We start from the raw sequence: 23654 nt of genomic DNA on the forward strand, positions 1-23654 counted from the left end.
GTTCATATCACACCATTAGATAACTAATTCTTATGAATGTAGTTCCTATCATTCAAGCTCTATGTGGGGCACTTCCTTCATGTATCAGACTTAATTAGTTATTAGGATCAACTACAATTATTTCTACATGTCTGATAATGGCAACTTGTTAACCATCCCCAGCTCAGATACTACAAGTTCTAAGCTGGGAAAAACCTTCCTATCAAAGACCCAACTCATAAGAAATGCTTACCTGTGTTTCCTTCTACTCGCACCATCTATAGCTCAAATGAATTTCGTGTCCAGTTGGGTTAGTTCGATTTAAGAACTTGATTGGATCTTTGATTTACTGGAATCTCTCAACACATCCATTGAATTGATTTATCTGGTTTTAGTCAATCCCATCAGCTATCTGACTCGATGAGTCTTGTCGAGTTTCAAAGTGTGAATTTGTAATTGACTTGACTCAGAATCTCACTGAGTTGAGTTGAGACAGCTGAGTTTCAAGCCAGGTAAAACTATTGATTTCTTTGTAGAGGGATTCAATTCTCTATGAATACCATCTTTAAGTTAGTTATCAAACATTCATGACTTGGTATGTATCTATGAGATCTTAACCTTTCACCTATTGGGCCCTGAAATGGATGGAGCTTTCCCCAAAAATCACACCAGTCGGGTGATCCTGGCTACTGATCGGACTAATCTTGAGGATTACAAATGGGTGGATGGAAGAAAAACAGCCTAAATAGGGTCAAAGTTCAATGCACAGATCCTTCCATTGATTTCTAGATTATCCATGGTAGGGCACAATAGATGGACAGTTCAGATCTCATACATGTAATTGTATATGCCTCATGTATGGACATTGTGCGCTTGATTGCTTCGCATAATACTGCCTGGCTAGATCCTCTACAACATTGTAGAATAAGCTTATTATACAACTCTATTTTGTGGGGGCCACAGATTGTTGTGTGGAATCCAACTCATCTAGAAGGGTCACCCCACCAAGAAAGTGGAACGACCCAACCCTCATGTTGGTTGTCTGCTATGGTGCGACCCACCTAATGATTGTATAGATGTGATTTTTTTTGGGATATCATTATCATGGTGGGACTCACTTGATGCATAGGTTGGATGGCATACACACATAGACCCATACAAATAGTTGAATAGCATTTACTTGTAGGTGAATAAGTTTAGGGCATGCAGATGGTGGATTTTTATTTTTATTTTTATTTTTCTCAACCAGAAATGCTACTAGAGGAACCAACCTTCTTGTAACCTAAGCCTCTGATCTGGTAATGCAAGGGCATTTTCACACCAGTCTTGAGTGGGGTTACCTATTGGATGCAAGGGCACACTCGGGGTGGGCGGGGCCCAAGGGTGAGGTCTCGTGTTTGAGACTTCTCACCGGGGGTGATTAATGCGCATTTCACACCGGGCTCGAGTGGGGTAGCCTGTGGGATGCGGGGACACACTCGAGGTGAGCGGCCCAGGTGAGGCGGTACCCATGTGATTTAGGGCCCACGAGGGGGGTTCGGCCGAGGTCCTAACCCATGAGATGTGGGGCCTGGGCTATGAGATAAAAGGATTAATTCACCATGCTCTAACAATTCGAGCTTTTAGAGCATGTGGTTAATTGTCCTGCATCCAATTGGTATCAGAGCGGGAGGTCTCGTGTTCGAGACTTCTCACCCATCTGCATCCAATTGGTATCGGGATCTATGACCGAGTTGTGTTGCTTTAAGAAGGAAAATAATGTCTAAGATTGTTTGTAGGGTGCTAGTAAGACCAGAATTTAGTGGCTTCCTGTTGAAAATATTTCAAATAAAATAAAGAAATTTTTGGAAAAAAAAGAGGAGAAGAATCTGTGGTTTTTGTCTTTTGTGTAGTGATTTTTGTTTCTTTGTGTATGTATAAGAATCCACTAATATATATTTCATGAATGTGCTAAGCTATACCCGAGTTCATATGCGCGCAAGCCCGGCCCAGTAGAAAAACTAGACTGGAAACCAACTGTCATGAATAATTTGGATATCTCAGATATTTTTTGACCATTCATGATTAAAATCTATAAAATGTCTTTGCTTGGGTCATTTCATCACAATTTTGGTTCTATAACTCTGTGTATTTCCAAGCGACTATGTTCATGCCTCACCCCAGCAAAGATTCAAAATCTTCTTCTTATGCATTGATCAGGTGTGAGGTTCCAGTTTTCTTTTATTTTTCATTTGAGGTTATTTCCCATACAATTTTTCAACACCTCTTACTTTATGGCTTCTTTTTTGTTTTTTGTTTTTTTGAACAAAATGGATAACTTCAGAAAGTTTTCATTTCATCATGTAAAAGATGCATCAACAAATCAAGAACTTATAGAGGAGTTGAGCACATTCCCAATGAATAACACAACCCCACTAACCTCTTCTTTGATCATGAACATGAACGGGTGATCGGCTACAAAGTCCAGTTGGTGTAGACGTGAATTGCTACAATTGTATGCCACAAGAGCGGCGGTGGCAGCAGCGGCTTCAGTCCCTTCCTTATGAACTTCAACAAATGACTTGTGGAATATCTTTGAGACAGAGTTCTTGATAGTCTACCATCTCTGTAAGCTCGCCTTGTTCTGAGAAAGGTGAATACAATCCCAATTCCTTTATAATCCCTGAAGCTTCGAACCCAAATGAGATCTTGAATGGTGGGAGCTGAACCCGGCCTGCTTCAACTTCCCAGAGCTTAAGATGATGACCCAAGAAGCCGGAGTTGAGATCAAAATTCTTTATGAGGTTTGGCAATCCGTCTCTCTTGTGTGGGAGAATGAAATACATGGAGAATAGTCTGTCAGTGTTTGCATGTTGGTAAGGGAGTTTGAGGACTTTGAATCCGTCGAAAGAGTGGAGGAAGTGCTTCTTCTTGTTGCTTGCCATGAAGGCCGCTCGGCTGATGCTTCCGTCGAGGAGGTAGAAATCTCTGTCTTGGGTCTTTGACACATCAAACACCGTACTCCAGGCACCTTTGAATTTGATTGCATTTGCAAGAACAAGCTTGGTAGACCTATCGGGAGATCCAGATGGAAGAAGCTCTTTGATTAGGCCGTTTGTTGAGCTTTCGATCCATGAATTCACTTGGCCGTCCACTTTATCGGCCTACTAATCACAACCATAAACCTCAACATCGATGAAAAGAACTGCATTACTGTTGTACAGAAGCATGAATGATCTTCTGCAGGTTAGGATATTTGCCTTGATTATCCATGTTTGGGATGTGAACATGATCTGGACCGTCAGGTGGGCCCTTCTAGGGATGTGGCATCACCAAAAGTTTCGAATCCTGAGAAGGTTTTAACATCTGATCACTGATCGCCTAATGGATGACTGAAAATGGTCAGCGACGGTCCACATTGGAGTCTGTGATTTTTAGGCTATGACATGTCCATAGTGGGATCCAATGGATGAAAGGTCCTTATTCTTCTGAGTGGGTGAGATCTGAGATGTTTAGAAAATTGTCTTCTTGAATTATGTTATATGATTAGTGTAGTATACAAATCATGTAGCAGTGTTTTAAGGGTCAGTATACATTGTAATTTATGTTGTTGCCATGATCACATTGCGATGGGCCACACCTTGATCGTCACCATCTCCACCATTACTAGTATAGAGCATGTGCATTCGGAGAGCAGTTGGATCATTGAAATATGATAGTATGAGTTCTTCAGCGAAGATGAGAATAAAACGCCTTCAAAAATTGAAACAGGGTCAAAAAAATCATTTTTCATATGAAAGGCAAGTTTAAAACAATCATTTTTTCAACAATTCTCTTAATCCACTGAAATCCAATTCTTTGAGTAAGTAATTGATATCCCCAAGTTTGGAACAATCACAGCCTCTCCATCTTCGAACATTTTTTAATGCATTTTAAGGGAACAATCTGAATTTCTTTGTTTGTTTGTTTGTCTGTTTGTTTTTTACAAAGGTATGATATTTTATTCGAATTTTTTTTTTTTTTTTTTTTTTTTTTAAAAGGCAAAGTAGGAGATCTATGGTGAATTACAGCACTGAAACCCAAGACAAAGGAGAAAGATTTCATTACAAAAAAAAGCCTCTAAACATGAGGCCCACCCCATTACATCCAAACCAATCTGATATTGCAAAACCAGAACTCAAAGTTTTCTTTTAACTCTTTAAAATCCACAATCCAAATGAAAATGTGTACCTCAAATGCTCTTGCCTACATTCAACTTTTCTGAGCTAAGGCCATGTTTGGGCATTCAATTGAATTGAATTGCATTTGCCCATGAAATTCAAATCAAATATCGCTTCGATCCAGCTTGAATTGCATGGAATTGCAGTTGGTCTGATCATCATTAGAAACACTTTGATTGACTTACAGATCAATGACAAAATCACAGTTCTTGAGATTGCATATAGTGCTTGAATCTTTATTTATTTCCAGCCTCCTGATATATAGAAATGTTCCTAATGATCGGTTAGGATGCAACCAATGACGGATTTATCATGTTCCCGATGAACAATATGGCCCCACTAACCTCTTCTCTGATCATGAACATGAACGGGTGATCCGCTACAAAGTCGATGGGCCTCAAATCTATAGACAAACACAACTTCCTTAGCTGGCCTGCTGTCGCCGCAGTGGCTTCGGTCCCTTCCTCAGTAACCTCGATGCAAGCCTTGTGGAACACATCGGAGACGCAGATCACTTCATAATTCTGCACGTATTCTACCATCTCATCAAGCTCCCCTCGATCCGAGAAGGGTAAAACCAGTCCCATTTCCTTCATGATCTCCGATGCTTCAAACCCAAATGAGATCTTGAACCTCGGGACTCTAAACTCACCGACTTCGACTTCCCTGAGCCTTGTATACAGATCCAAGAACTTGGGGTCCAAGCTCAAATTTTGTACTAGATCTTTCAGCCCATCCCTCTCATCGGGGAGGAATAAATACATTGCGAACTGCCTCTCGTCTTGGCCTCTCTGGTAAGGGAGTTTAAGGACTTTGAATCCGTCAAACGAGCATACAAATTGCTTCATCTTGCTGGTCATGAAGGCTACTTGGACACTATTTCCATCAAGGAGGTAGAATTCCCTTTGAATGGTTTTTGATGCTTTGAACTTCTTGTTCCAAGCTCCCTTGAAGTAAAGTGCATTTGCAAGAACAAGTATGGTGGAATCATCAATAGACCCAGATGGAAGAAGCTCTGCAATAAGCCCACGGGTCGCGTCTTCGGCCCATTTGTTCACTTCCTTTCTCACTTCATCACCCTTCATCAACATCATAATACTCATTCATCATCATTATCATCATGGATGGCACTGATTTTCGCACACCTGGTTTTCTCAGTGTGCGAAAATTCTTTGTTCTAACCATAGTTCTAAAACTTGGTGACTTGAGTTGAACTCAACTGAGCCAACTCAACTCAACTGGAAATTGAGACAAGTCACTATGAAACTTGCTGAGAAGTCTGACTTGATCTGCTTAACTTGTTGAGTCGGCTGCCTGCTCAGTTGACTCAACACGACCTGCCATGACTCGAACCGAGTCACTCGAGTCAAGATTCAAATTAAAAAAAGTGTTGATGGTGTGATTCGAACTTACGGCCTTGACCAAGCTAGCTGGATATCGAGTCGGATTTTCAAGTTTTTTAAGTATGGTACTGACTGGTGGTGTAAAATTCAGAAAACAGAAGATGGAAGATGAATAGCTGTTCATTCGACATGGACGGTGATCTTGGTCAAATTGTATTTTGGACCGCATATCATGCACCAATTGATATGGTGCCGTCAGGGATGCCTCATGGGTAGGATGCATGTCATGGGGTCCACCATGGTCACAAGTTTCTAATACCAGATTGTTCACCTACATTGCAAGAAATGATCCAGAATGAGAATTCTATCAGAATAAATCAAAGATTGATCAGCCATCGGAAGTGGGTCCCACTTAATCCTTTCACCTTCTTAAAATTCGAGGAAATGGGCCCCCTTGCTCAGCTGTTTGATCGCTAAATCATAAGAGACTACATTGTGGAAACTGTAACTTGTTTATTTCAGTGAGGTTAACAAAGATGGGAGATCTGTTAAGATCTCAAATACACATCTTTAACAAATAAGGATATATCTTAATCTATTCTAACATTGATTGTACTCGAATATTTTGAAATTAGTAGGGCGTCTAACACTGCATCATCTTTGAGAAACATGATTCAGAAAGCAGTTGATCATGTGAAATGGAAAATCAGTAAAACAGAAGTGAAAATTATACACCTGCATTCGAAAATCAATCGCCCTCGCTTCTGCTTTGTAAATGGAATTTACAATATCTCTGAAGGCAGGTTTCAAAGGAAATGATTGCTCAACCCAAATGCCATTAGTAAAGGATAGATGAGGTCCTCCGATGCCAGCTCCATCGGCGGATATGAGATGAACAAGTCGAGAAGAGAGCGAGTTGAGTTCCTCAATGCTTTCAGATTTCAGGAACTGAAGCATCTGTTCTAATGTATGTCCTTTCGATCCAGTGGCGATCATGCTCAAGACGACATGGACAGATAGCGGAGAGAACCCGAAATTCAACCCTTTTTCAATCTCCTTGAGGCCAACGTGTTTTGCTATTTGCAGGCAGAAATCAGTGTTGAGAATGCTGGCTGGCTGAGGAGAAGCCATTGGAGAAGTTTGAGCTTTGTCCAGAGGCTTGTTTTGGTAGAGAGATGAAACTTTCAGAAGCTGAATTACCAGATAATAAGACAGTGGGAGTTGGCCGGCTTACTACTAATGAATAGGGAAATCCTTATAAAATGCCCTTAGTTTTGCTTGAAATTGATCATGCCTAGATGGGTGGGCCCATAGGATTTAATGGTATCAGTACAATCTTAGGACCTTAGCACAAAGCTGAAGATGAACAATCTACGTCTAGCAGTTTGCCAAACCACTATTGGAGGGGAGAGATCTGATCACCCCTTTGATTCTATGGTTAAGATGACCCTGAAGTGGTGGTTGTGTGTCCATGGCTCTATCGACCAACAGCACCCTTGTGTGCTTTCGGATGTGGAGGATGCTATCGGCTGGGCTCCGGCCCCGCCTCTTCCTTCCATCGCTCCAAGCAAAGGATGGCTTGTTCCGCTGCCTGACCTCAAGTCGGGATGGTGGCTGTGTGGGCATCGCGAAGCGCTGCTACCTGGTTAATCCTATTAATAGGTATATGCTTGTCTCAAAGATTAAGCTATGCGTGTGTAAGTATGAACTAATTCGAACTGTAAAACTGTGAATGGCTCATTAAATCAGTTGTAGTTTGTTCAGTGGTAACTGCTACTCAAATAGCCCCGAATTAGATCACTGGTTTAAATCATCTAGAGGTAAGCCCAATGGATAATAGATAACGACGTGTGTATGGGAGGAAAGAGGGATTATGAAGGGAAAAACACATGAGACCCACCCAATAGTGATTGTGATGTACAGCAGGTCGCAGACAGTTTCATGGCCAAGATGGATTAGAAAAGGCCCGGTCGATGACAAGTGATCCGGACCGTCGGACCTTAAAATAGGACGTATCTCACAATCCGGAATGAGTTATCGGAAGAAAAATATATTGTTTTGGGATAGAACAAGCTACTTTAGCCACTTGACCCACTATGCCGGGTTGCGCAAGCCAGATTTGCGAAATATCACCAGATCGACAGTCGTTTCCCTATTTTAATTTTGTTTTTACTATAAATAGTAAGTTTTAGTTTGATTATAAATCTTTATCCGTTGGGCTTTAGGAGTTGTGCCCATCATACACTTACTATTTTTGGCCAAAAACCTTGTACACTAGTAGACATTACAACCGTCTATAAATAGTAAGTTTACTATTTATAGTAAGTTGTGAATTCTAGGAGTTTTAGATGTAGTTTGATTCTGATTTCTCTCTCATTGCTTGGTATCTCTAATTAAAGGGTTGTGAACTCGTTTAATTCATTCATCAATCAATTTACAAATTTATTAGAATTTTTTCTATTTTCTTGCTTTCTTTCCTCATGGATTCAAGAAGTTTTTGTGAGGAGTCTAAAGAAGCTCTGTGGATTCGGAGTAGTTATCCTTGAGGAAGACGGTGATCGACCTCATCACGTTCATCCCTACGCCAGATTGCTAACAAGTGAACCCCATAGGCCTACATCAACACATGTGGGTACTGACTAGAGGACCCCCAAAGTCCGATAGACACCTTGGAAATGATTGGATGGCTAGGACCATCCGAACATCGTGATTGCTGGGCAGTGGTTTATCCAAGGTGAGGCCTGCAGGATAGAGGGTCGGATTACATTCTTTCAATATGAAATTCAGGTAACGGCCAACAGCTTTTAAGACTGTTTGATAGCCATTTTAGGATGTGTTGTAATCCACGCCAAATGTTAATTAACTATATCAGCATTGTATCTACTGCTACAAAACCAAATACAAGAATTAAAAAAGCAAGCTGAGAAAACGTTTGGTTTGCTGGTCCACACCGTTGATTTGATGGGGCCCACTGTAGATTGGGTTCCATGGATACTTCCCCTGGATTGGAGGACCCCACACTTCGATCTGTGGCCTGCAAATGTGGGGTCGGGATTGCATTCGAAAGAGGAAATAAAAGGGGCCAAAGATGAATGATCCAACGGTTGGCATTCTCCAGTCTGGTAGGTTCTTTCTGGATAACAAAAAAATGGGACCCACATGTACAAATCCTGTGCCCCTCAGTTCCATAGAATTGAGAATGAGTCTATTCATCTCAACCAAACAGACAAGACAAGAACCCAATTGCATGAGGATGGAAGTTCATGCCAACCCCTACAAAGATCAGGTGCCAAAGAAATACAAAATTCACGGAAGCTGTCATGAGTGAAATGGAGCTAAACAAATGCACGAGACAGATGAGCCGAGCAGCGAGACGCGGTGACTTTATATATTGCTTGAGGGTCGGACAATTATTCCGACTTTTGGTGTGGGCTACTTTCTACCTTGGCCTCAGTTGTCACTTTGGGCCCCGACCTGACCTCATGTACCAATCTCTACCTCAAGTACCGACCTGGACCTCAGATACCGACCCTGACATCGGGTATCGACCCCGACCTCAGAATAGAAAGAAGAATCCTCTCCGTATACGGGTAGAATTACCTCCCGACATCTTCACCGAAAATCACGTCAATCGAGGTAAAGTCGAATATATTCTTGAAATTAAAGTCCGACTTCAAAATACAGCCCCTCTAGCAAATCAACTCATATTTGCAACCATCTAGGAAGCCTATAGATACATTCCCTGCCATGGGTAAAAGATATAGACAACTATCCCGATTCTACCATGTGAGTTGATACACCTGACTTAGGCATCGGAGGGTCTCCGACCTTAATCAGTGCCCCCAGTATCTTTTCTTGTTCTCTATTAAATTATAAGTACTCAGCAGCTCGTAAGAGATGATGCATAATCGAACAGATTTGAACATCAACAGAAGCAATGCCCTGGAAAAACAGTATAGAATCATGCATATAGTATATGCCAATTTGGCAATGCCCCATTTACGATTTTATGATTTGGGTTGAATCTTAAGCGAAATGATTTTAATCCCACCTTGAAACTTTTTGCAAATGAATCCTCGATTCTATGATTTAAATCCTATGATTTATTAGTCCATTGAAATTACACTTATTTTTTTATATTTTAACTTTTACTTAGATTTTATTTTATGTTTTTAAATCGGTGAAAGTTCTAAGAATCATTTCAAAAGAGGTTAGTTATTTTATTTTATTCTTTATAAGAAATTACATTCATATATTACCATTCATATATATATATATATATATATATATATATATGGAAATGGTTCAGTGTGGTAGCTGTGTGGGCCCCACCATAATGTGTGTCGAACATCAACACCATGCATTTGATGGGTCCCCTTTAAATTATGGGATATCCCAAAAATCAACCGTATACCGAACTTAGGTGGGCCATACCATATAAAACCATGTGATGACATTCCTAAAACATATAAAAGCACTTAGTGGGGCCCACCTAAAATTTGGATGCATCTGAAACTTGGCCTGACCCCTCATCCAAGTGGGACACACATAATGGATGGGTTGGATTTGTAAACCACATCTCGTTGGGCCCAACAAATGATTATGAATGTTTTAATGGAAGGGCAACCCCTCTCAACTTTTGTATGTGGTGTGGCCCACACAAGTCATGGATTGACTTGATTTTTAAGCCAGAGGCCCACCATCAAGTGGACCATACTTGTATTTTGCTATTTATCAATGGTTACACATTGTTTTCTATAATGCAGATCAATTGATGATTAGATAGGTCTTTTTTCTGCACTAGGCAATCCTTGTGGTGGGGCCAACCTATTAGGAGGATTGGATTTCGCAAGCAATTTAGAAGCTGGATGTAATCCACTGAGTGGACTGTAAACTGTGGTCTAACCAATTGGCCTTCTTTACATGCAAAAGGTATAAGGACAACCTCGTGGGAAGCTCCCTTAAGGTCGAGCTCTGTGGGCCCATTGTTATGCATGACAGACATCCACCCCATCACTCAAATGATTTATTTCATGGTGGCAATGTGGCCTAAAAATCAGGCTAATTCATGACTTAAGTGGGCCACACCATAGACAATAGTTGAGAGTGAATATCCACTCATTAAAATCTTCATGATTGTTTATAGGGCTCACAGAGACGTGGTTTAGAAATCCATCCCATTCATTGAATGTGTCCCACTTGGATGAGAGGTGACACCAAGTTTCAGCCATATCCAAAACTCAAGTGGGCCCCAACAAGTGCTTTTGGATGTTTTATTCATGATTTTACAGTTTCCCATAACCGAAGGGGATCCACCAAATGCACTGTGTATGTCCGATACACATCACTGTGGGGCCTACACAACTGGACCTCATGGGAAGCTCCAACATAATTAAATTTTTATTGGTTTATATAATTAAATGCCACTTTTCTAACATGATTGTACACTAAAAGAAATTAAAAATACAAAAATTATTAAAAGATTTTACAAGAATTCACTAACATTATTATGATATGGTAGTATTACTTGGTACATATGGATGGGAAATGGATGATTGAGGGCTTATTATTATTTTATTTTTTTTGAAAAAAAACCTTATATTTTTTTATTATAATTTACCACATAAGTTATAATTTTATATGATTTCAATCTTTATTATTATTTGTAATATGATAATAATTTCGACCACGTCGGTCTTAAGTAGTAAGACACATTCAAGCTCTAGAATCATTTCATTCAAAGAGACTATTATGGGGAAATAGACCGACCTATACTATAGACGGGCCAGATCAACAATTCAAACAAGTAATCGATGTGATCCTGTGGCTAAACCTTCGTCTCCTTGACCAATACTGGAGAAAGGTCGAGCTCGACCTCCTTGAATAAGTACGGGGAAAGGCCAAGCTCGACCTCTAAACACAAGGACGAGACCTTCGCTATTCAACTGCAATGTGAAACAAGCTCACCTTAGGTCGGCGAGACTCATCCTTAGATGAATACAGCACCAACTTCGGCTGTGACCTAGCTTGGACTACTTCAGGATAGTTGAACCCATCCTGACCTCAATCAGCTCTGTCCGCATTTTTGATCGAAGATCACGGAAACCGACTTTCACATGGATCACCCCGAAATTCTAACCAATGATCTAAAAAGATCCGCTGCACAAGCAATCTGAATCCTATTATAATCAAATTACTATCAAATGGGGATGAGAGCCATCTATGACACCGCCTCTCCTCACCTATAAATAAGGTGCCTCTAATGGTGAAAGGTACTTACAATCTCTAGCCCCAAACCCTCACTACTCAACTAGGCCCAAGTTCTGACTTAGGCATCGGAGGGTCCCCTACATGAGCCAAGGTCTTCTATGTCTGTCTCTTGTACAGCTTTGCAAATTTAGGGAAGGCTAACCAGATTTCTGCATCAACAGGATCCATAACACCTCAATGTTATCTCTCCATTGGATTGGAATGCCAAATTTGTGCTCCAACTTTGGAAGCAGCATCATCGCCAACAAAATGGCAATGATAAAACATGAATAGCTCTTCTAAATCATCACAAAATACACCACATTTGCTATCATCTATGCTTAAGCATTCTCATGTGTTATGGGCAGAGTTGTACAACCGAATTGAGCTTGGCACAACTTGGCTCGACTCAGCTAGTAGATAACCCTAGCTCGAACTCAGCTCAACTCGATCCTCGAGCCTGTCTGGCTAGCTCGGTTCGGTTCAGTTAGCAAATCAGGCCAATTCAAGCTAAGTTCAAGCATGTGCAACATTTTCTCAAACATGTAGAATGCATATTCAATTTCTCATAAAATGTAAAACAATAACAACACTTTACAGGTATTTCATAAAATACTCAGCAGGCAACATCAAAATTAAGATATGAGGGCAGTCATATTTTGTTGAGTCATTTCATCAAACACTTGGCGAGCAGCATCAATATCAAAATAACCTAGTCATCGAGCTAATTCGATCCGAGTCGATTCAAGTTGAGGTTTGATCTGAGCAAATCCAATTTCAAGTCGAGGCGAGTTAAGCTTTTTCGAGTTGAGTCAAGTGAGTCGATTGAGCTAACTTGACTCATGTAGAGCTCTAGTTATGTGTACCATTATCAATCTTCAAAAACTTCATGTGTTACATGTGTTAATATGCACATGCATCATAAATGCTATATGTGCTATCATTAATCTTATATACTCTTACATTTCTCAGATGTATCACCATCCATTTTAATTTCCTTTAAGAAATATTTGATAGATATTAATAAAATAACTAGTTGATGTAAAATGTGTCACAGATACGTTCGTAGCATGGTTGGGCCAAAGAATGTGGACCATAAATTGATCGTAACTTTTGGTCCAGGTATCGTTACATGGCGCACAACCTATTAATCTTTACTGAAATAAGTCATCCGAGGTAAATCGACCTACATCGTGGGTCACATCTGTCCGTTTCATCAGAAAACGAGTATTTTCAGCTCAAAAACAAATTTTTAGGAAAAAATTACTATTTTTAGTAATTTCAAAATTTTTAATATTTTTTTATTTTTAGAGTTTTAAATTTTCTTCATTTTTAGAAATAACTCGTAATTATGCTAGGACTCTTCTAACAAAAGTTTATTTGAAATTTTTATTTTTAGAAATTAGGTTTTAGAAGAATTTTAATAAAATTAGAATTTTTATTAGAGTTAGAAATTCGTTATGTTTTATCGTTACAAATTTTAATTTTTTTCTAGATAAATGAAATAAAAGGCATGTGTAAATTAGTCAATTCATTGATCAATTTTGAATTCTATAGAATTTATTTTTCTATTCTCTTATCCTCTCTTTGTGAATTCATGAATATACATGGGGAGTCTAGGGAAGTCACGTGGATTCGGATTCGGAACGGTTTCCGGTGCTCGACCTCTAGTCCTTCATGCGTCACTATTCCATAACATAATCTCAAATGCCTATTCAAGACGTCATAATCCATTTTAAGAAAACGGCCTTTAAAGGAGGTCTTAAGAAAACATTTTATAAACCGTAACTCAATTTATCAGCGGGTCACTTTGATTTTTGATCGATGGCCTCTATGAGGCCGGACTCATCTCATGGACAGGTCCAATCTTGCATGCATGTGCCACGTTGGCACATAGGATGAGCGTGGGGGCTTGGAAACCTTCACCAAGACCTTGCATTTGGACAAGGTATGAAATCCAAGCCGTCCATGCATGGGCCATCCATGGTGAGCCCATCATGTCAATGGGTTTGGCCACCTGCGTAGTTTGTACAACACCACCCCCGTTGGGGCTTTCAGTTCTTCCAAGCCGGGCCATGTTTTAGTAATCCAAACCGATGATACGATAGGACCTAATTTGGACGGCGGATGCATCAAAATTTTCTCAAATGAAAAAATTCTTACCCCTTCAATAGGTGGCCGTACAGATAGACGGTTGAAAAAAATGCAGCAACAGTTCAAATTCGACAAAGGCTAATTATCACACATCTAGAATCTCAGTATGGGAGACTTTTGGGGAATGGGCCATCAAGGTGAGACCTATCATCTCAACGGTTTGGATCAGTAAGCAATGGGCCATCTTGTACAAATAGAAAACCTGAAATTTCTGTACAAAATCTCAGCTGGAGCATTGTATTATACTTCCACGTAGATCCCATCTAAGATATTCATTTTAAATTTCATGGAGGGCCACACCGAATGAACGGTGCGGATCTTGGGGCAACCAACTGAAAACGTGAAACCGGCTCTGAAGATGAATGATAATAATCCACCATCCTCAAGCACTAAATACAAACGCACCTCACGTACCAAACTGGATCATGCATGTGAAATCCAAGACGTTCATTAGATGGTACCTATAGAAATGTATGCCATCGCAGAAAATCATTTCGGAAAATTCTCCAGGAAAGTAACGTATCTACATTGAATCTAGACCGTTCGTTATAATCTTTCTTAAAGTATCCATTTCTTTCCTTCATGTGTGGTCCACCTGCATAAAGGAACGGATGTATTCAGTTAAGGTAAGGATCTTTGAGCGTGGAAACCTTCCTCGAGCATCTCAGATCTGATATACATGTGCCAGGTTATCACGTGGGGTGCGTTTGTTTCTGGCGCTTGAAGATGCGTATAGAATTTGATTACTCTTGACTAGTAAAAGACCGATATAACCCTCTACCAAAACGATGGACGCGGATTGGCTACACCCCGCCTGACCCTGGCTACGAATAGACTGGGGCTTTGAGAAGCCACCGTGTTGTATAGGTTTTATCCACACCATCCATCCATTTTGCCAAATGAAACACACCGTTGAAACCTTCCTAGGACCCACCGTGACGGTTAATTTCCATCTAACCTGTTCATCAGGTCACATAGACCTGGATGAATTGGAAACATAAATATTAGCTTGGTCCAAAACTTCTTTGGCCCTCAAAAAATTTTCAACGATATGTGTTTAATCCCTACTGTGTGATCCACATGAGCCTTTAACTGCCTCATTTTTAGTCTTATACCCTTAAAATGATATGGAAAATTTAATGGACGGTGTGGATAAAATCCATACATCAGGGTGGCACCTCAGAGCCCCTTTCCGTTCCTACCCAGAAACGGCCAAGTAGTACCGATCCGCTTGGGGTCCCGAGCTCGGGACAGGCAGGGCTTTGAGGGCCCACCATGAAGTACAGGTTTTATCTGCACCGTCCATTAATTTTTTTCATATTATTTTAGGAAGCGGATTGGCTGTACCTCATGCCAGTTATATAGCTGATGCATTCACGTCGGCAAGTTATGTGGGTTTGATCATGAGGTATATGTTGTATCCAAACTGTCCATCCATTTGGCGAGCTCGTCTTAAGCCTTTTCACTAAAAATAATACATATCTAAATATCAAGTAGACACACTGCAAAAAGCATTTGAGGATTAAACGTCTACCATTGAATTCTTTTTTGTGGTTATAGAAGTTTTGGATCAATATGACATTTGTTTTTCTTCTTTATTAAGGTTTTTCTTACCTTATGACCAGAGATTGGATGTAAAATAAACCTTAGGGTGGGCACTGCGAATTGTTTAATGTAAAAATCATTATCTCCGCTACTATTTATGGTGTGGTCCAGATAATCTTTGGATATGATTCATTTTGTGGATAATATTTTAAAATGATCTCTGAAAATAGATAAACAATATAGATATAATAAATACATCACTATGGGACCCACGTAACTACAATCTCCTTCGAACTGTTAGTATAACCCAAGCTCAAGGTGTACTGAGCGTCAGTACTCGTCTTTGCACATCTTTGCAAGACACTTACCTACAGCAGCTATATAGCTGGTGTGTGGTACACCAGTCAGAGTTCTTATAAAGGCTTAGACCTGAAGAATAAGACAATTATTAAGGCTTAGACCTGAAAAATAAGACAAATATAAAAATCAAGTAGACCATGCTGCAAAAATTAGTGGGACCATGCTGCAAAAATTAGTGGGAGATTCAACATCTATCATTAAAATCCTTTTAGGGTAATAGAAGTTTTGGATCAATATGATATTTGTTTTTCCTCTTCATCCGGGTCTTTGTAACCTTATGAACAGATTGGATGGAAAATAAACATTATGGTGGCCCTAGTAATATTTTAACAGTAAAAATATTATCCCATCTGTTATTTGTGGTGTGGTCCAGTTGAGCTTTGGATATGATTCATTCTTTTGTATTATGCTCTAAAATGATCTCGAAAACGGTGTGGATATAATAAATACATCATTTTGAGCCCATGTAACTTTGATCTCCTTTGAACTCGTATCTCGAGTATCATTAGCGGTTGTATTCGCACGACACGTACCCGTATCAGCTATATAGCTGGTGTGTGGTACGCCAGCCAATCCGCTTCCCGTCCCGTTAGGTCACGTGGATCCCACCTGAGAAAGAGGTTAGCTAATCCACGCGCGCACCGGTGCCAAACACATCCACACAAGGGCGAATGTGTCCCATTGTGACACGTGTGAGATCTGAGCTTTCCAATAGGTGAGGTACACTGTCTAGATCCTCTGACAAAAAAATCAGGCCATTTTACACTTGAGGTGAACCACAGCATTCCAAAACTAATGAATGGCTAGAAAATATTTTAACCATCAATTTAATTTACACGTTGTGGCCCACCTAAACTTGTATGTTTTTTAATATATCAGATCCAAACGTTATTTCCAACAGTATGAAATCTCAGATCTTACACACGCTTTTCATATTTGCTCGTGTGCCAACCTGAGGATGTGTATGGCTCTACACGCTTGTGAAATTAGAAAACTTTCCTGATAAGTATATTATCTGGATTCAGATCTAACAAACATTCACAACATGGCCCACTCGGTGAACGTCTCCGATCAGACATGCATACGCCACGTTGGCACGTAAGGGTTGCGTGTGTTTAGGGCTTGAAGAATGAGAAAAAGACTAATATAAACCTCAATAACCTCAAATGACCAAAATACCCTCATCAAAATCCAACCTTGTAAAATCCGGTCAAACCCCCACATTGCAAACGGTAATGTGTAATAGAGAGAGAAGCTGATGTAGTCTTCCCTCAGATTTTGGCGGGAAACGTGGATTCAATCTCAAAAAACAGTTACAAAATAACTGTCACTCCCACCACAAAAAAACAAAAAAATACAAGAGAGAGAGAGAGAGAGAGAGAGAGAGAGAGAGATGGCACATGCAAACCGAGAAGAAGAGATTCAGGAATCCAAAGAAAACGAGATGAAATCTACGACGAGCACTTCCTCGATGACGACAGTCTCGTTCAAATTCAATGCCCAGGCGCCGGAATTTGTCCCGAGGACACAGACCCAGATGCCCATTTCGGGCTACTTCTATCCATGCTTCCATTTCATCGGCGGCGGATCAGATTGGTTTTATGTCGGGGAGCAAGAACCTGTCCAGCTGATTGCCAATTCGAGCATCGGGGAACCCCAATCTTCAAAGAATTTCCTCAGCAACGATCTAAAGCAGAAGATTATAAAACAGGTATCGATGTTTCTTCCCAACCAGTATTGGGTATCATTTCTTTTTCAGTTTTTCTTATGAATTATTGACACTTTCCTTAGCTCTTACTATAAATCTTCGAACTTAGTTTCTCTGTTTCTTTCAGTTTATTTCTTTTTAAAAAATGATGAGGAAATGTATGATGGTTGGTATGACACAGTGGCCATCTTGTGCATGTGTGGCCCACCTTTCAGTGGTCCAGAACATTTGGATCTGGACCTCACCATGGACGGATGCTGCAAAGAGATGCGCCTTTCCAAAAATCCTTGCCATCTCACCACTGGCCTGAAAATGGGTGGAGGAAAATAAGATTTACTTAATCGTCCACAGCCAATCGATCAATTGGATTATTTCGATCGCCAAAAGGTGGCCTTGCCGTACAGATTACTGAACCAAATGGAAAAAAAAAAAAAAACACTGGTTTAAGATCTCATTAAAGAGTTTGTGAATTGAGTTTCCTTTGGTTTTTTCCTGTTCTATTTTCATGGGATGAGAATTGGTTTTCTTGGGTTCTGTCCTCCCATCGAAGTCATCTGAAACTATCTTCGCATGAATCAATTGATATAATTAAGTGGGTGAATGCTCGTATTGGAGCTTTAGAAGGGGTGATTAGCCTATCAAGCTTTCTTAGATTCTGACTCTTGATGAGCTCTGTTGGTGTCTCTGTTTGTATGAGAGAGAACGAATTCAAAATATCGGCGTGCATATAATCGCTGCAAAAATTCAAATATGGATGTTAATGAATTTAACCATGAAGGGAAAATCAGATCTCACAATCTATGAAGCATAGGTTTTCTTCAGCCCATCATTCATGATATCACCACCAGCGAGTTTTTTTTTTTTTTTTGGAGAAATGCTACAGAAATTTATGGTAGGATAGAGTGAGTGGCACATGTATGCCAACCTGTCACATGTGATGCGAGATCTGGGCCATCCGTCAGGTGGGTCATTCCACAAACAAGCCTTGGCCCACGAATTAGGCTTGTCCACTCATCAGGTAGGCCATGTGTTCATTAGATATAGACATGTGGGCGTTTTCCAACTGTCCGTGTTCGGCCCACTTGATGACTGAACTGGCCTGGTGCCAAGCATTTTCATGGTGGCTACTCCTGGTGAATGGCTAGGATCTCGTGCACAAGTGCTACATTTGCATGTAACGCTGGAAATTGCCTCTTTAATCTATCCTGGCAGTAATTGCTTGCCTTGGCATTTCCTCTCAGTTTTTTTTTTTTCCTAAAGATGGTGAATGTAACAGGCAGAATATCAATTCAGCGATGCGAGTTTGATTGCAAATGAGTCAGTGACAAAGCTTATAAACAAAGATGCCGAAGGCTACGGTGAGTACCATTTGTATACAAGATATCCATTGAAGAAAATGGATCTTCTTTTCTACTCCATTGAGAATTTCCTCTTAGAAAACAGCATCCTTTGCGCATATGCAAACATGTAGAAGCAGAACCATAAGATATTGTGTGTTCTGTAGTCTAAGCTGTGTTTGGATGCTTGATTGAATTAAATTGCAATAATTCAATTCAAACGAAGTGGAAATGACCAAAGTGAGATTAGCATCCTATATCCACATCCATACCCGAATATGTACATATGTACGTATTTAGAAGCAGAACCGTGAAATTTTGCACATTCTGGAGTTTAAGTCATGTTTGGATGCTCAATTGAATTGAATTGCAATATTTCAATTCCAACAAAGCAGAAATGACCAAAGTGAGATTAGCATCTTATATACACATAGGCACGTATGTACATTTGTGGAACAGAACTATGAGATTTTGCATGTTGTGTAGTTTAAGCTGTGTTTGGATGCTCAACTAAATTGAATTGTAATATTCCAATTCTAACAAAGTGGAAATGACTGAAGTGAGATTGAAATTTTGATCATTCAGAGCCATCACAAACACATGGATTTGCAATCAGGGGTCTGTTTGTCCACCCCACCTTGGTCATCTCTTCTGTCTTGAATGCAACATTACTGCAATTATGCCCCAAAATAGTGGTTTTTGAGACCTTGTGTTTTGTATGATGGAAACTGCTTGGGAATTATTATGGTCTGAATCTAAATTATAACAAACCGATTTATTATGCATAATGTAACAGTTCCCATATCATTCATTGCATCTTCAAAGAAAATGAAGTCCCTCATCAGTAACAATCAGATGTTGGCAACAGCACTTCGGGGATCTTCGAAGCTTGTAAGCTGATTTCTTCAAATTCTTGAGCATTTTTTTCGGGGTGTGTTTGGTTGCACCAAATATAATGAAATTTCACAACATTTCATCATTAAGCAATTCAATTTGGTGGAAAATATCATGAGATTTCAATCCTACTTTCCTGCATGTGTCTGGTTGTTCATCAGGTGGACCTCGCCAGTATCTTCCATTGTCGGGTCATCAGGTAAGCCATGTGTATATTATAAAAGATGGACAACTAAAACAGCTCAAAGGTCTGCAATCAGTCTACACTCGTTTCCCACCTGATGACCACAACAAATTTGAATGGTGGGGCCCACCCAACGAGGTACTTGATCACGCATAAATGTGACACAACGGCGCATGCGGGACAGTAGGACTCAAAATCCTAGTCTCGCAAGCAGCATCAGAAGGGCTTATTTCAACACCATCCTCTCTTGTAGGTCGTGAGTGATGACGGGAAGAAAGTAAGACGGAAAAACCTCTTCACTGATAGAGATAAAGAAGAATTGCAGGTTATTCTAATGTGATAAACCTCCAAAAGCACAATGCATACATGCAATTGTGTAATTTGCATGCATAACTTCATTGAAATACTTCTGTGCGATTTAAATAATTTTCGTGCATTGCAGTCTCGTATCGTTGTGGTTGAAAACTTGCCCGAGGACTATTCTCACCAAAACATTGAAAAAATATTCGGCGTCATTGGAAGGTCACATTTTCTCTCTGTTTCATGCTTAGATTTATGGGTTTTGGATCCATTTCAAGAAGCTCTCTTGTTACGAACAGCGTGAAGACCATCCGAATATGCCATCCTCAGGAATCCAATGCTTCAAGATCGTCTAAAGGCGATGTGCTTATCAGTAACAAGGTATTGCATCAATCACATCCAATAAATTTACTGTAATATGTAAAGAAATGTTATTGCGGCCTGCATAATTGGGACCATTGATCAGCTAGCCACCATGCGGGCCAAAGTTTTTGGTGATTGGACAACTCTAACCATCTGATTGTTGTGAGTTTTTCCTGCTGGATGTGGACTCTCCTTCTTTTGAGATGATCGCCCCTTCTTATGTGCATTCTGGTGCCTTGCCCTGTGGTGGCCCACCAAATCTATTGTCCCGATACAATGTACAAGTGATGTGTCCAATCAAGATGTTCCGTGGTTTTGGTGTTTCATGGATTTCTCTGACTCTTTGCATCTTCTTGAATTGGCATCCATTTTTCGAATTAAGTTGCACGCTCTTGTGGAGTATGAGACAATCGAGCAGGCGGAGAAAGCGGTAAGTGTTGCCTCGCATTGCTAGAACATCGAATAGCCCTTTTTCTAGCTTCTTCCATATTTATATGATTTTGAGAGTATTTGAACATTGATCAGGTTGAAAAGCTTAATGACGAACGGAACTGGCGGAAAGGCCTCCGTGTTAGACTGCTGCTTAGACGCTCGGTATTCTACTTACTAGCCCATGATTACGATCATTGGCTGCTGGGTGCGTTTGGATGCTCAACCGAACTGAATCACAATTCATTCAATTCATTGTGGAGGAAATGGCCATAGTGAACTGGCGTCATTTCTATTCGTAATGACAACCAAAACCCCAATCTCGTGCCCGTGCAATTCTGGTTGGACTCGAAGTGACTGTAATCGCAATTTGAGATGTGTTCCTCATTTTTTGTGACTTGGGTCTTTAAAAAAAAATTGTGGTTCGATTCAGTCGACATCCAAATGGAAGATTTCCAATTCAATAGCCCTTTTATTTATTGATTGATCGTCCCACCATTTATTTACATCGTACACTTTAAATCATTTATTTTCAAAACCATCTTCGAATGTACAGCCGAGGTCCGTTATAAGGAACAGAAAGTCAGAATACGACCATTTCGATGGGCATTCTGAAGACGATGAGGTACCTCCACTGCCATCCGAAGCATTGGAGGACACCCCACGCCAAACCAACGAACAACCATCATCTGAGAACAATGTAAGTGATTTTGCAATATTATATAAACTCGCGTAGTAATAGCACAGCCTTATAAATATAATGTTATTGATCATGTCTTCCTAGGCCGATGATAGCACAAGCAGTTCAAAAAGAGGGTGGGCTCGAGGCCGTGGTAAGTCCCGCGGGCGTGGCCAGAATCACAATGGCCGTGGGCTCCTCGCTTCATCCCCTCAACCAAGCAACCTCATCCAGTTGGAAGCATCAAGCAAGCAGACAACCAGGGGGCCAAGAATGCCAGATGGGACACGTGGTTTCACCATGGGCCGCGGGAAGCCGGTGGGCCCTGCTTTATCTCATTCACCTGTAGACTGATGGGGTCCAGATGCTTCAAAATCGGTTCTTCAGACAGCAACTTCGTAATGGCTATCAGGCCATCGAATCTATAAGTAATTCTAGATGTATACTATCTATGTAGATGTTCGAGACAAATTTTGGTCCCTTGATCACTATTTTCTTTTTCAAAATCTTCTTTGGCCAATTAAAATCTAGCTAATAACTTATTTTTGAGTTATTCTTCTTTCTTCTTTTTTGCTATTAATAAGGTGAGATGTACAATTTCTCACACTCATGTACACAATAAAGATTTTTCATTCATCAATCACTGTTTCTTTTTGTTCCGCTGAATTGTGCTTTAGGCCGCATTTGGATGCACGTCTAATGGAACTGCACTTATCAGTTCAATTAAGTGGAGATGACCCAAATGCAGTTACCTTCCTTTGATTTCATAATGTGGAAGTATTCCTCTTTCAAGGCAACTTGAAAATAATGCAATTGCAATACGGAGCCTAGTTCCTTGATATGAATACTAGGACATATAATTGCAATTTGATCAAAACCACTAAATTGAGCTGATTATTGCAGTTTGATTGAATGTCGCATCCAAATACAGCCTTCGGATTTTTAAAATTTTATTGAATTCATTTTTGTTGTTGTCAACTGAGTTGACTCAATGACTGGCTGGTTCGGGTTCGGCTGGGAGAATTGGCTCTGTTTAAATAATACAGTCTTGAAATATAGTCATATGTAGAGGAATTATTACATAAATAAAACTGAACAGCATGTTACCATCCAACCTAGCAAATGGTGGGTCCCACCATTAATATCACCAGGCATAGAAATCGGGCTGATCTAGCCATTGGGAGGGCCGCATGCTTTATATTGAATAAGGCCATCAGCATATCCGATTTAAACGTCTATTGCTTTTGTGCAGTGCCAGTGGGTTGCTTTAGTTCGAGTGGCATAGTTTTGAAAAAAATCAGTAATATGAGTTGAACCAGCTCACTCGAGTCGAGTTGAGTCAGCTGAGTCATGGCAGAAGGGAGTGTGTATGTATGGTTGCATTCTGTTTGGATGCAAAAGTGAATTGAATTGCGAACATCCATTTAATCAAGAGAAATGGAAGAACTAAAGATGTTTCCCTGAATTCATAGAGTAGAAGTAGACCTCAAATCTCAGTTCAAAGTTGAATTGAATTGTGAACTCCAGATCATGGATTTGAATGCTAAGGAAACTGCAATTTGGTCACTTTCACTCTGTTAGTTTAATAATTGCAATTCAGTTGAATGGGAGACTATCCCAAGGCATCAATTCAGTTATTTGAAATGAAAGTAAAATATTCAGAGGCCAAGCTTCCCTTTGTGGTAGCTCATCCGTAAATGTGGGACCCATGGTTGATTTATCTAATTCATTGATCTGATGGCCCCCATCATGGATGAACCATGCCCAAAAGATCTCTTCATTTGATCAACTCTAACCTTCCATTGTTGGCACATACATTGTTAAGTAGAAAGACACCAACAGTCACATTCTATGGAGAAATGACGAAAGATTTGCTAGTTAGGATCTTCAATTTGAGAGATTTTTTTGGGAATGGTTCATCCATGATGGGG

The 23654-nt window shown here is 40.1% G+C and overlaps 2 protein-coding genes across 3 annotated transcripts in view; one reads left to right on the forward strand and one right to left on the reverse strand.

Moving 5' to 3' along the window:
• The window catches only part of LOC131218661 (serpin-ZX-like), a 29254-nt gene extending 22330 nt beyond the window's left edge, over positions 1-6924 (reverse strand). Inside the window, exons 1-2 of one of the 2 annotated variants that reach the window (XM_058213333.1) lie at positions 6257-6904; positions 4096-5257 (exon numbers count right to left, since the gene is read on the reverse strand). In XM_058213333.1, coding sequence (XP_058069316.1) covers positions 4463-5257; positions 6257-6652 — 1191 coding nt within the window. In that variant the 5' untranslated portion in view covers positions 6653-6904 and the 3' untranslated portion in view covers positions 4096-4462. Of the gene's footprint in view, positions 1-4095; positions 5258-6256 lie in introns of those variants that run through there. The other variant, XM_058213334.1, reaches the window with a different exon arrangement.
• Positions 6925-16716: 9792 nt separating this feature from the next.
• On the forward strand, positions 16717-22371 carry LOC131218250 (la-related protein 6C). The gene is made up of 10 exons (XM_058212927.1): positions 16717-17540; positions 18814-18895; positions 19671-19765; positions 20206-20277; positions 20395-20474; positions 20552-20633; positions 20998-21045; positions 21141-21209; positions 21601-21744; positions 21829-22371. Exons 1-10 carry the CDS (start codon positions 17223-17225, stop codon positions 22075-22077), a joined length of 1239 nt encoding a protein of 412 aa, XP_058068910.1. The 5' UTR covers positions 16717-17222; the 3' UTR covers positions 22078-22371.
• The last annotated feature ends 1283 nt before the right edge of the window (positions 22372-23654 follow it).

The sequence above is a fragment of the Magnolia sinica genome, chromosome 11 (assembly GCF_029962835.1).
Source record: "Magnolia sinica isolate HGM2019 chromosome 11, MsV1, whole genome shotgun sequence".
Classification (NCBI taxonomy): Eukaryota; Viridiplantae; Streptophyta; class Magnoliopsida; order Magnoliales; family Magnoliaceae; genus Magnolia; species Magnolia sinica.